Source organism: Prosopis cineraria, unplaced genomic scaffold (genome assembly GCF_029017545.1).
Source record: "Prosopis cineraria cultivar Desert tree isolate PC_DT_omini unplaced genomic scaffold, ASM2901754v1 PC9, whole genome shotgun sequence".
Taxonomy (NCBI): domain Eukaryota; kingdom Viridiplantae; phylum Streptophyta; class Magnoliopsida; order Fabales; family Fabaceae; genus Prosopis; species Prosopis cineraria.
The window spans coordinates 18328474-18343424 of record NW_026555340.1 but is presented as its reverse complement, the minus strand read 5'-3'; the positions used below and the strand labels follow the sequence as shown (position 1 = coordinate 18343424).

General features: G+C 27.9%; 1 protein-coding gene across 1 annotated transcript; it reads left to right on the top strand.

Annotated features, from left to right (window-relative positions):
- The first annotated feature begins 8824 nt into the window (after positions 1-8824).
- LOC129320997 (protein SIEVE ELEMENT OCCLUSION B-like) lies at positions 8825-14700 on the top strand. Its single transcript, XM_054966719.1, has 8 exons — positions 8825-9069; positions 9445-9525; positions 9869-10290; positions 10891-10982; positions 11086-11225; positions 11847-12314; positions 13142-13451; positions 14215-14700. The coding sequence occupies exons 1-8, from the start codon at positions 8860-8862 to the stop codon at positions 14478-14480; spliced, it is 1989 nt and encodes a 662-aa protein (XP_054822694.1). The 5' UTR covers positions 8825-8859; the 3' UTR covers positions 14481-14700.
- The last annotated feature ends 251 nt before the right edge of the window (positions 14701-14951 follow it).

Below are 14951 nucleotides of genomic sequence, written 5' to 3'. Positions count from 1 at the left end.
CTTTTTTAAAAAAGACAATGATTATACCTTAAAAGATTAAAAATACTTTATATTTTTTAACATTTAACCCCTAAAAAATGCCTTTCATTTTTAAATGGAGGGAATATATATATATATATAAACACATGTTTCAAAATATTAGGATACATATAGCTATGTATTTTGATTCTTGAGTTTTAAACAAGTATTATTTCTAATTATAAAAAATTTACAGCAGTTAACAAAAATTTTAATTTTTTTGAATTTTTTAAGTAATATAAAAATATTTTATTGAAAAAAATTCGTAATAATACAAATGTTAAAACATGCAACATGTATCATGAATTAGAAGAAGCCCATCGCACTGGCTATGCATATTATCAAGTAATATGTATAAACAGCCTAGCCTGTTTATATTTTTTGAAATATTGGTGCTGGGGGGGAGGGGGCGAGGGTAGAGACGGAGATGGAGAGAGAGATATTAAAAGTAAAATAACTACTTACCAAACTTGAGAGTTGTTGATTGAACTCATTGAGCGTGCATTGACCAGAACCGGGTGAACTCATGACATCCCAACATACTCTTGCTTATATATTCTCTCTTATTTTCGAGTATTTGCTTCTCATTCCTAACATCATCACTTATGCAAAGTTTGATCTAAACCAAGCTTTGAGATCTCAAATATGTAATTCGGATTGGTTTGATTCAGGGATTGGGACATGAGAGATCGGAAGTTTTCAAGAAGCTCAACTATGCCGTCACTCGTGCGAATGGAGATTTGATTAAGATCAGACAATAAATAGGTGAGAAGACATTATTATTGTTTATAAATTTTCAAAGTTTTGAATCTGTTTCATTTTTTTTTCTTGCACTCTGTTTGTAGGATTTATTGAAAATTATTGAAGATTCAACAAGAAATCTGACTTGGCGACTGTATGTGATTCACTCTCTTTCTGGAACTTTGCAGCTCTTGAAGGCTCTGATCTTCCATGAGAACACTAAACTTGAAATTTTTGAATATACTTCTAAAAAAAAGGTGAATATACTCAAAATATTCATACATATACTCTATTTGATCCTATTTATAAGGCAAATAGAAAGATTTCTTTGCTTTATTTAGAAATTATGTCACTAAATTTTTATTACAAGTTTTTGCTTTTACCTCCACTAAATGATGGTAAGAGAAAATATTCCCTCATCTGTTTTTAAATATAAAAAAAATTTAACCTGACATAATTTAAGAAATTTGGTTAATCCAAATAATTATATCTGAAATTAAAAATGTTTGGACTAAAATGCCCTTGTATTAATCCTTCATTTTTTCCCTAATTTAATGATAGCATCATTTAGTGAAAGATAATCAAGGAAAGATGTCATAAATGCTTCTTGAACATTATTGTTTCGTGTTTATGAAAAATAACAAACCATATGAAAAATTTTCATATATATATATATATATATATATTTAAAAGCACAGGAAGTATGTTACTAAAGCATATATATTTAATAGGAACAAAATTAAAAATTTATTAAAATTTTCAATAAACCATTTAATAAGTTTTAATATTTTTTTATTCTAATAAAACATGTTAAAAGTAACTTATAAATAAAATTGGCAAGAGTACATGTAACATACTCAGGTAATTTGAATATTATAATACTTGAAATTCTAGATTAATCTTTTTACTGGCCAATGGGTTGATGAGGATGAGCTGAAGACAAAGAACTTCTTGTTCATTTCTTGCCTTTATAATATCGAAGAACAGATCTCAGTTCTATGTTCTATCCATGGTGAATTAAAAACAAAGAACTATCAGATTCTTTGGATTCCAATGAGAAACAAATATGATGAAGTAGAGAAGGAGTTCAATGAAAAAAGATCAAAGATGGCATGGTACGTGTTACAAGATTTGTTTGAGATAAAAGGTCAAAAGCTGATAGAAACTAAGTGGCATTACATGATAATGTTGTTCATATTATTATTCATTATTTGTTCATTACCCTACTGTCTATTATTTGCCCATTACTTTTAGTTGATTTTATTCCAAATGTTGTCATTAAATTAACACAAGTTATTTATTTCCCTACACATTGTGGTCCATTATCCTACATTAAGTTGTTCATTACCCTATTATCTATTGTTTATCCATTACAAATGTTCAAAAGCAAATTAAAAAAAAGTCAATTATTAACTAAAAATAATGGACAAACAATAGATAGTAAGGCAATACACAACTTAACGTAGGGTAATGAATAACAATATATAAGAAAATGAACAATTTAAAGCAACGGACAACCATGTAATTTTTCTCAACATTTTAATTTTATTGCAGTACGTACCATTGAATTGCTGCGAAATTTTAGAGTTTTTGAAATTTTCTTTTTTATTAACTATAGTTATATTTAAGGGGTACGTCTATATTGCAATTTTTTCAATTAATTATGAGGGTTACTCCTTTGAGAAGTTGGGATATATCTTTATTTTGCTTTTCAAAAGGATGGCACTTTTCTCTTTAACTTTGTCCTACTGTGTGAGAGCAACTCTTCGAGAAAAAAAGAGTATATTATGTACTAAAGGTAATAGGAAGGGGAATATTTTAAGAGTATGAACAAGGAAAAGAATAATACACGGTCTTTATATATTTTTTCCATTTTAAATTATGAGATACTCTTAAAATTTTTTATATATTATTAAATCTCATTAAATATATTTAATAACTTTATTTTTTAAAAATAAAAATATAAAACTTTCAAAAACACTCTTCATTTAATATATTGAATATAGAGAGGGACGGAAATTAAATAGAGAAAAGATAAAGGGTAATATTGGATTAAGTTCATTTAATAAAATTTTAATTTTATAAAAATATCTTATATTTTGAGAGGTCGAATTTTCTCTAAAAGTATCTAATAATTTGAAATAGAAGAATTACACACACACACATATGAATATCTAGAATGTTCCTCTTTCAGTACATGCTGATAAATTAATATTTCTCTCTCTTTCTATATATATATATATATATATATATCGTAAATCTACATACATGATAAGACATTATTTTTCTTCAAGCAAATGGTGATGTATGTACTGATTCCTATATATATATATATATATATTTATTTTATTATTTGATATTCAATATTATTAAGTTAAATTCGAGCATGGTCATATTTATAAGGTTAATAGTTTTAACCTTATTCAAGGATATTATTGAATTTGTTTTGCTTGACCCAACCATGGAGTCTTTAACATGATTTTACAATAAATAAAAACTATAAAATGTAGGGAAATGATTTCAATTTATTAAATACAAGAGATAATGAAAGTGTTCTTCAAGTTTGATCCAGTTAACAATTTGGGTTCTCAAGTTTTTAATTTTTATCAATTTGATCTCTAAAATTTGCCTCAATTATCAATTTGATCTTTATTATTTAAAGAGAAGGTAGCACTATTAAAATATGCTGACATGGATAATGGAAATATTGAGGGTATCTATATAGATTAATTAAAAAATTAAAGGCTAAAATATACAAAATAGCCTCAAAGTAGTTGCAAACAACTCTTCTCATTTTTAAATGTTTAAAATTAACCCTCTAATCTTTTATTTTTATTTTCAAAGCTTCCTATCATTAATAGAGTTTGCTATATCAGATTAATGAAATACACATGGCATCTAACATGGACAAATATTTTAATTATTTTTAACACAATTTAATGAAGAATCATATAAATAAAAAATTATCCTTTAAAACAAGAAAAATATGCACCACTAATAATATAAAAAATATGGATAAAAATTTTAAGTTATTGTTAGCTTAAATAGGATGCTACATAAGTTGCCACATGTTTTTTTTTGTAATAGGATATATAAATTTCTGTTAGTAAAATAACTAAAAACTAACAATTGGGAAGGCAATGGTAAGAAAATAAAAGGTTAGGAGATTTTAAATTTTTAACGGTGAGGAGATTATGTACAATTGTCTCAAAATTCAAGACAATTTTATATATTTTAATCAAAATTAAACTAATTTGAAAGCTAGTTTATTTTCGTTTAACTATATATACATGCCAAGTTATTAACATACTTTACTCATTAGATTAATTTTAAAGTTAATTTGTGTTTTGAAACTTAATTAAAGAACTAACATAAAAATTTACCAAATCAATATATAACAACTAAACTTAAAAGACCAAACTAATAACTGAATCAAATTTAAAATACTAAAAATTTTATCATCCTTGAATATTAATATTGTGTGAGGACGTGAGTATATGAAAAAGATGTGTCAATAAATAATATACGACATAGAAGTATATGCCATTTCAACGATGAGCAAATGAACTTAAAGAAGACAGCGCATATTGAATTAAAGAAGATTGTGACTTGACCGGGAAAAAAAAAAAGAAGATTGTGACTGCTTTTCACCAAAAAAGAAAAAAAGGAAAAGAAAAAAAAAAGAAAAAGAACATTGTGATTGGGAAAAAAGACAATTAAGGACCACCTAAGGATGTTAATTTCAATTAAGGATCATAAAATTTTGAAATCCCAATGAAGGACTTGGGATAAAAAAATGTAATATGTCTTAAATGCCTTTGAGATTCACTAATGTGAGGTGAGATTTACTAAGGCCACTTGAAAATTTACTAACCCGACTTAAAAAAAGTGCTAACATATATTGTGAAATTAAAACATAAAACCTCATGTGGAAATTGATTATTTAACAAAAAGTGACTTGTCCAAATTGGGATCCACTAACATGAGATGTGATTCACTAATACCACTTAAAAATTTATTAACCCAATGTGAAAAATTGCTATCGTATATTGTGAAAACAACATAATTGGAATTTCAACATGATTGAGTTTTTTTTTCTTAGGTGCATTTAAGACAAACTACATTTTTTTTATCCCAATTAAGGATCATGAGATTTCAAAATTTTATGATCCTTAATTGGAATTAATGTCCTTGGAGGTCTTTAATTGTCAATTTTCCTTGTGTTATGGTCCTTAATTGAGATTAATGTCCTTGGGAGTCTTTAATTGTCAATTTCTCTTGTGATTGTGACCGCTTGACGAGAAGGCCGACCACATGCATTCCCTAAAAACAGGATAACATTTATAAGTAAATGAACTTAAATTTAAAAATAATAGAATAAATATATTTTGAAACATAATTATAGTGCTCAGATCTATTTATATATAGAAGTTAGTCAAGAGGTTTACTTTAATCTCATAATGCAACACCTCAATCTATTTTGTTTCTTAAATTAATTAATTACACATATTAAAATGGGTTTCGACGGGTGATTCCAATGCAAATGATTAAAAGGGATATATTTTATATAAATCAACACACATCTTTTACAAATAGTTAACTTAATTAATTTCCTTAATATTTAGAAATTGGTAATTTAACTCTTAAATTTAGCATCAGAAGGAGTAATTTACTTAAAAAAAATTTCTGTATGCATGGTGACTTGTGATACTGATAGAAATTAGTTATTGATAAAATCAGCCTATGTGAAGAAGTTTGGAAATGTAAAATAAAATTATTAAAGAGGCTTCACTTTTCTAGTTTTTTTTTTGGGCAAAATCATATATTAAATTTTCAGGTCGAAAATCATATATTAAATTTTGTAATCAAGTAATTCTATCTTCCATTCTTAATAAATAATATGTTTAATCCATTCAATATATCGTATCATTGTCAATCTCAAATATTGTTTATATAAATTTAATTTTGAAAAATTTCTTTCGCTTCATAGCAATTGTTATAGATATTTTTAATAATATTTTAAAATCAATATACTACTCACTTCGTTCAAAAATATAAGACATTTTTTAAGAGTTAGATGTTCAAAAATATAAGGTATTTTTAATCTTTTGAGGTGTAATTATTGCCATTTTTCCAAAAGTGCCCCTATTAATGGTGACTTTATATTTATTGTAGGGTATTTAATAGAGGTAAATATGAAAATGATATGGTTAGTTTAAAAGTAGATAATTATTTTATTGAAGGATGAGATTCTGTTAAAAATACTTTATAGTTTTGAACGGAGAGAGTATGTATTTAGACAATAGTCTAATCTTTTGACATAACTCAATTAATATAAATTTCTTTCGTTAATATTTCTCTTAATACCTACAACTTTAAAAATAAATCAAGATCATTAATATTATAATGGTCATTAAAACTTAATAAATTTTCTAGATTAGTACAAAAAAAAAATTTCAATTCATTCTCCAAAATTTTAATTTCTTTCAGATTATCAAGACCAATATCCTCTGCTTCAATTAATTTCAATTAGATAGCAAATAAAAGAATAATCCAGAAAATAGATAAGAAAAACTGGCCTCAAGCAAACAAGCAATATAATTGAGCAATATAGATAATAGAAAAAGAAAGAAAGAAATATTAATTTTTGAATTTTGCAGTCGTAATTACTTTTCTTTCTCTTCTTAATCACGCAATCAGCTAATTAATATAAGAAATGATAACATGAGCATGCTATTAATTGTCAATTTAAATAATAAAATTAAATTTGACATTTGATTGATTAATTATGTTTACATCAGCCAATAATCATATTTTTAAATTTTTAAAAAATTTAAATTCATGGAGACCATTAGCATTTGAACTTTTTTTGGTAATAAATCAAATTTAAATTAATAAAATAAAATATTACAAAAAGAAAGAAAAAAATTGTGGTTCAATATCTAACCAGATTCAAGATGAAGATCAGATAGCTGAGAAAACATGGGCCTTGCATTTTTAGGCTTACAAATAATTGGAAAATATATTTAAACTTTTACTTTGTATATATTTTAGGTAATAGATTTCAACCTAGTTTTAAGCTTCATATGGGTAGTATTTTCATTTAACTAAAGTTGATAATTTATTTATTTGTTTGTTTTCGGTGAAAGCTAGTTTTAGGGTTAATATAATATGGATTTTTACACATGACTTTTTCTTTCTGTTTCAGATAATAGTTTTACTCTTAACTTCACACTTCTTTCACTTTTATACTTCCTCCACCCCATTTGATAATATATTTTTTAATAAAATTATCAATATCAAAGAAGTCAATTAAATATAGTTTAGAATTTTAACTTTTTTTCAAAAGGAAATATAATCTTCAAAAATTCCCTTTCATTGAATGAGAGATAGAAAGAAATATATTTTAAAAGTAAAACTACTGGGGATAACTTTAAAATAAGTTTAATTAATGAATCATTATTTTGCTCGAAACATTTTATAATATGGAACATCAAATTGCTATAAAAAATCATATTATAAAATGGGGCTATGGAGGGAGTATTTCCATAGATTGTTTTCAATTTTTGGACTTTACAGTGCTCAATAGGGTGACGAGCATCCACTTCTGATGAGATATAAGGTTATTCCAATTTAATTTGAATAATATAGATTTAAAGCTTTTTAGTTTATAATTTTATAATAAAGCTTTTTTTTTTGAGAAGGATCAGTTAGAGATTTTTTTTATACTGTATTTATCAAAATAAAAAATTATAAAAATTATAAATTTTTTAATAAATCTACTTTTACCAATCAATCTATATTTAATCTAGATGGTCCAAATTTACTATTAGAAACTTTTATAATCTTTATAAATTGATTGCCAAGATTTACTTTGAATAGTCTGAATTTAATATTAAAATATTTTATAATTTTTTATAAATAGATCACTGTCTAGATTTATTTTTGGTAGTTTAGATTTAATTAATATTAAAAAAATTTATAATTTTTATATTTTTTGGTAACTACAGTGTAAAAAAATTAAGATAATCTCCTAATTAGCACTTCTTAAAAAATAATTGTTTTTTAAAAAATTACTCCCTCTGGATCATAATACATAGTATATTTAAAAAGTTTTATTTGATCCAAAATATAAGATAGAGTTTTCATACTCCCTCTACTCCAAAATGTAAGGTATTTTTATTTTTTAATCTAATCTCATCCCCAATAAAGTAGTTACTTATCTTCAAATTAACTCTAATTTTTTATATTTATCTCTATTTAATAAGGTGTTTCACCCTAAGATAAATATAAAGTGATTTATTCAAAGGGGTTACTTTTTAAAAAAGAATAATAATTATACCTTAAAAGACTAAAAATGTCTTACATTTTTTAACATTTAACTTTTCAAAAAATGCTTATATTTTTGAATAGGGGGAGTAACTGTTTTTTAACAATATCCTTACTTCATCTATTATTCTTTTTTTTTAAAAATAGTGCATTAAAATTTTAATTATCATTATTAAGAAGCTTTATTTAACAAGAATATAATTGAAAAGATATAAAAAATTTTAAGAGATGAAAGTTTCGACTAAATTTTTTAGTATTGTGAATTACTCCTTTCGTCCCAAATTATAAGATACTCTCGAGGAAGATTTGACATCTCAAAATATAAAAGACTTTAATTATATAAAAAAAAGGGTTCACTAATGATTCTTTTCTAATATTACCCTTCTTATATATTCTTTCTCTTTAATATTCTACAAAGAGAATATTAAACGAAGGACATTTTTAAAAGTTTGTATTTTTTTTTCATAAAAGATTGTAAGTGTATTTAATGAGTTTTGTTAGCATGTGTAATCTTATTTAAAAATATTTTATAAATTGAGACATAAAGAGTAATTAAGGATGTTTTATATATTGTAGTCCAAAAAATATATATAAGTTAAAAATTTTAAAATAAATCCGAATGGATGACATCTAATAAAGTGGAGTAACACGTGATGATGAGCACAGAACATGATGGTCCCTATAAATAAGTAATAGGTGTGAGGCGTCAGGCAAACACACTCTTCATCATCTCGTTGGTCTTTCTGCTTTTGGAAAACCAGTGAGAAAGTGATGGATCAGCTTCAAGCAAGTTCTTCGATAATCCCTTTCGACTCTACAGAAACAACCTCGGAGGAGAACCCATTTACGGCACCCGATGAAAAGATCTCCGAACTCATCATCGGAATCCATGACGCCATCGGCGCCAAGTGCGACGTGGAACAACTTTTCAACGCTGTGTCCAACGTTATCAAGAGCTCTGTTAATATCAGTAACCTCGAGGTAAACAAATCGTCCTCTTCCGTACGTTCACCATTGTTCAGCATTATAAGAAACTTTGTCTCAATTTTTCTCTCCCATATTTATTGTAAGCCACATCTTAATTAGAAGAGAGAACAATGTGATGCAAATTTAAAAATTTTTCAGTTAAATATGGGAAAATCAGAAATTTACTCCCTCCAGTCTAAAATATAAACATTTTTTCTAACTAATTTTGGTTCAAAATATAAACAATCGAGTATTTATAAAGAATTGAGTTTTTCTTATTTATTATACTAATTAATTCTTGATGTGATTAATATATATTTGGAAGAGATTTAGTGGTTCGTTTTATTTATTTATAACGTAATTTACGTTTCTTTGTTCTCTTTCACACAGCGTCCCAAGAATGCTGAGCTTGTGGAAGACACATGCGATTTTATGCCACCTTTCACTACCCTCAAAGAAATTGCCTGTGAGGTCGTTCATATATTTCTTGTTTAATTTCCTCGTTCAGAGTTCATTATCTTCCCTATGTTTTCATTTTACATGTCATTGCTAATTTATTCTTTGAGTCATTTTACATGTCATTGCTAATTTATTCTTTGAGGATTTTATTGTTATTCTTCCTAATGTTACTCATCATCAATAGAAAATACTTCCTCGATCTTATTTACAAGATAGTTTTAAACGAATCATGAGTTATGATTGATTATTATTAAACCTATAAAGATTAAAAGCAAAACTCAATAAAACTATAGAGACTGATGATTGTGTTTTTTCACCTTTAAATCTTAAAGTCAAGTATCGGATTTGGTTGCAGATGACATGCAAGCATTTTAACAAATCTACAGCACACCAAACAATCGTTGCCATTCTGGAGAAACTAAGAAGCTATACATGGGACGCCAAGGCAGTGATAGCTTTGTCAGCTTTTGCATTGGACTATGGGGAAACATGGCGTCTCTCTCACATGAAACTTGCAGATAAAAACACTGTTAAGCTTCACATCTTCAAGCTGGGAGAAGAAGAAGAGTCTAATGAAGATCACATAAACCTCATCAGAACCTCAGTGGAAGATACTCTGAAACTGATTGAATATATCATCGAGTTGGAGAAGACGAGAGCTGATCTCAAAATTTGTGTCAGAAGGAACGTCCCAACTCTGCAAGCTACCCCTCGAGAACTTTACACTTACTGGGCAATCCTCGCTCTTCTTGCTTGTGCCAATCAAAAGTTTGAACTGTGAGTCTTTCAATTTTCATCTGTCATGCTGTTTATGTGTGGTTGGACTTTAGTCAAAGTGAAATGTTTTGTATTGATTAAAATTGGGTTTAATAATTAATATATAAGAAAGGAACAGTATCCATCATAAACTTGAGTTCGAAGTTAAAATATGATGTCTTCTCTAAACCTTATTAGGCCGGGGGAGCATCTTGGTTGGGGTTAAAAAGTGGTGCCCTTCTACTACTCTTGGGTCTAGTCCGCAGAACATCTTGATCCTTCCACTACTCTTGGGCCTATGAGAGCATCTTGGTTGTGGGGAGAACATAAATTTATAGTAGGCCAACAATTCTAAGAAAATACACATAAATATGATATCAAATTTTAACTCAAAGTTTTAAGACACTAAATTTATGGATTTTTTCCATTTATATACCTCTTCTTCAACTCAACTCTATTCAATGTAGGACTTTAACATCCCAGCATACTTTTGCTTATTTGTTCTCTCTTCTTATTTCCGAGGTAGTTGCTTCTCATTCCTAGCATCATCACTTAATGAAAAGTTTGATCTAAACCAAGTTTTGAGATCTCAAACATGTAATTGGGATTGCTTTGATTCAGGGACTGGGACATGAGATCGGAAGTTTTCAAAATGCTCAAGTTTGCTGTCACGCGTGTGAATGGAGATTTGACTAGGATTAGAGAAGAAATAGGTGACAAGACATTATTGTTTATAAATTTTTAAAGTTTTGAATCTATTTCTTTTTGTTTTTTTTAAACTCTGTTCATTGGATTCATTGAATATTATTATTGCAGCTTCAACAAGAGATCTGACTTGGCGATTGGAGGTGATTAACTCTCCTTCTGGAATTTTGCAGCTCTTGAAGGCTCTTATCTTCCATGAGGACACTCAAGTTCAACAACTTGAAATATTTGAGTATACTTCTGAAACACAGGTCGATATATAATGTTGAAAACATTTATATATACTCTCTTTAATCTTATTTATAAAGTAGAGAGAATTTTTTTTTGTCTTGTTTATTTTATAAATCACGTTATTAAATTTTTATCACAAGTTTTTATTTTTACCCCCACTAAATGTTAGTAAGAGTAAATATTCCGTCCATTTTCAAATATGAAGAAATTTTAACCAACTTATAAAAATTAAGAAAGTTGGTTAATCCAAATAATTTATCTAAAATTAAAATGTTTGGACTAAAATGTCCTTATGATTAATCCTTAATTTTTTCCCTAGTTTAATGATACTATCCTTTAATACAGGGTAATTAAGGAAAGATGTCATAAATACTTCTTGAACATTGTTGTATGGTGTGTAAAAAAAAAAAAACCGTATGAAAACTTTTCTTATATTTATAAATAGAAAGAATGTGTTATTAAAATATGTATATTATTAAATTTTTAGACCAATCAATTTATAACTTTTAAGATATTTTCTTGATTTTACTATAATATGCTAGAAGTGATTTATGAATAGAACCGGCGAGAAATATACATGTGACATACTTGGGTAATTTGAATATTATAGTACTTGAAATTTTGGATTGCTCTTTTTATAGGCCAAGCCGGTTGGTGCGAATGAGCTAAAGCGAAAGAATCTTTTGTTGTTCATTTCTGGCCTTTATAACATCGAGGAACATATCTCAGTTCTAACATCAATCCATGGTGAATTAAAAATAAAGAACTATCAAATTCTGTGGATTCCAATGGGAAACAAGTACGATGAAGCAGAGAAGAAGGAGTTCAATGAAAGAAGATCAAAGATGGCATGGTACGTGCTACAAGATCTGTTTGAGATAAAAGGTCGAAAGCTAATGGAAACTGAGTGGCATTACATGGGAAAGCCTATGGTGGTGGTGGTCAACACAAGAGGTGAAGTAGTCCACATGAATGCACTGTATATGATATCCACATGGAAGATGGAAGCTTTTCCATTTCGAACTGAGACAGAAGACAAGCTCTTCCAAAATTGGAAGTGGTTTTGGAAGCCTATAACCACAGCATATAAGCAGGTCACAAAATCAAAGGTGAGAGGCTAGTATTTTGTAATAGCTTGTGGGGTAACATCACATCTTAATTCAAAACCTCAAAACATTTAAATTTATGGGTTCTTATACTCTATTATTATATACATGTTAATTAAGCCCAACTTTATCTGATGCGGGACTTTTCACATCGACTAAGGTTCAATTGCACTTAAACAATTTAACATGGCTTAATTAACTATAGTTTATAATAAAGTAGAAGGATCCATAAATTTGAAAGCTTTGAGATTTTGAGTTAAAATGTAATATTCTTTCATTATTTTTTGCCTATTTATTCTTCACCACATTATTTCTAGATATTCATTCTCAATTCTTAACTTACTCCCTCTAGTCCTTAATATAAAATATGGTGTCCTCCACTCCTCATTATCCATTTGTTCTCCCACAGTTTCTAAGTAGTAATATCTTTCTTTGTACCATCATGTCCATACAAGGACTTGGATTCTCTGTCTAGGTGGAGAGAGAAGGATTTGTGAGCTCTACTTGAATTTTCTTGCATCTAGAGAGGGCTTGTGTGTGTGTTTTTTTTTAATATGGCTATCTAAACAGGTCATATTCAAGTATTGTCAAATCTAATTAGGAGTAGCTCTCCCATGTGCATTTTTCGTACACACACAAACTCAAAATTGAGACATCATGTTTAAACAATCGTAGCTGCTTCTTTACTAGGACCATCCGTCTTTTGGCATGTCCATCTATATATATATATATATATATGAAACCTTGTTATAATCATCAAAATCTGGTTTTTAATTTCATGACTTTTTCCTACTAGCTGACCAATTCTATCTTATATATCACCCAACCAGCTGATTGATGAGAAAAACAATTACATCCTCATCTATGGAGGGACAGACACTACTATTATTCAAAAGTTTGATTCACTAATAAATGGCATAAAAAAGGCTTCCATTGGTGTTAAAGATTTCAACCTGCAAAAGGCTTGTGGGAATGAAATATCAGAGTTTTGGAAGAGCATCAACATCTTGTTCTTGAGCAGAGTTCAGAGGGAGAACTATGAGCATGACAGCATTCTCAGAGACATTCGAACAGTATTGTCCTTCGAGAATCTCAAGGGATGGGCAATTCTAAGCCAAGGCAAGAAAGTTTTGGTCCTAGGTGAGGATGTTCAAAACTGATCTAAACTGATTATATATTAACACTCAACCAAAGCAACATATAAATCGACCAAAATTGATCATAATAAAGGTCTGGTTTAGTTTTCTTTTAGCAAAACTAATCGGTTTGGTTTGACTTAAGTTTTTGTCTTTTAAAACTTGATTCAAATCAAACCAAGTCTTGTTATATCTATTTTACATATGTTTATAAATTTGTCTAATTTCTTTCTCTTTCTTGCAATTATTTATCTATAAATTAGTTGTTAAAAATATGTTACAATTAGTTACATTTTCTCTTATAATCTTTTATGATAATTTATCAATTTATAATCAAGTGTTGTAAGGATAATATGTTAGTTTTGAATAGTTAAATGTGCTAAATAATTATTAAAAATATTCTTTTGTTCTCAAGAGATTTTTTTCATTGAAAATACCAATTAATAGTTAAAAACTAATAGGAATTTTTCATATATATATATATATTGATTATGAAAATATCTAAAAAAATAAAACTTGATCCAAACATAAATCAAAATGATTAAAAGAACTTTGTTGAAGTAATTATTCTGGGTTAGTTATGAAAACCCATATATAGTCACAAGTGTTAAATTCTTTTATATAAAGTATCGTTGAAAGTAGTCTAGCTACTTCAGCAAACTAGCTGAAGTTATTTTGTTAGAAACATCTTTAGCTTTATATATTTCTAATCTATCTTTTAATTTTTAGATGTCGGACTTCTTTAACTTGTTTATCTTTAATAAAAGGCGATTACAATGTGATGATTGAGGCATTACAAATATTCAAAGGGTGGAAAGTGAGTGACCAGAAACAAGAGTTTGTAGATTACTACAAAACTACGAAGGTGGAATCAGCTGGTTCTCCTTGCCATGAGATTGAGCTGAGCAATGTTAACTCAAGGATTCCGATTTCCATGGCTTGCTCCGAGCCATCTTGTCATCTTAGTATGGTGATTGACGTTGTCAAGTACAAATGCTGCCATGGACAAGCAAGTGATGTGAACCAAGCATGAAGAAGAATGGCTATACATCATAAATAAACTCATGTGTGTGATTATTAATGCACCTTAATTAGTTTGTTGTTGTGCATGTGATGCTACTTCATCACCCTGTGTGATTCTGTGTGTCTCGTATCTTCTATTGTATGATTTTATTGTGTTGCTGTTACTTGTGAGGCTTTGGATATGCATAATAATGTATCCTTCATTAATAAATGATTAATGAGTGACCTACTGCATAAGATTGTTATTCAGTAGCAATACCCAATGTATTGGCAGGCAACGTTTCATATTTAATTTCAACAATACGCATGTTAATCACTACGCTAATATCAATGTATAAAATCTATGAAATTCATGTTATTCAAATCAAAAGTTATGAATAGTATGGCTAATCAAACTTTATATTATATGTTTAGGACTAAAGTGCACATTTAGTCCTTAAACTTTACATAAAGTTTTGTTTTGGTCATTTAAATTATATAG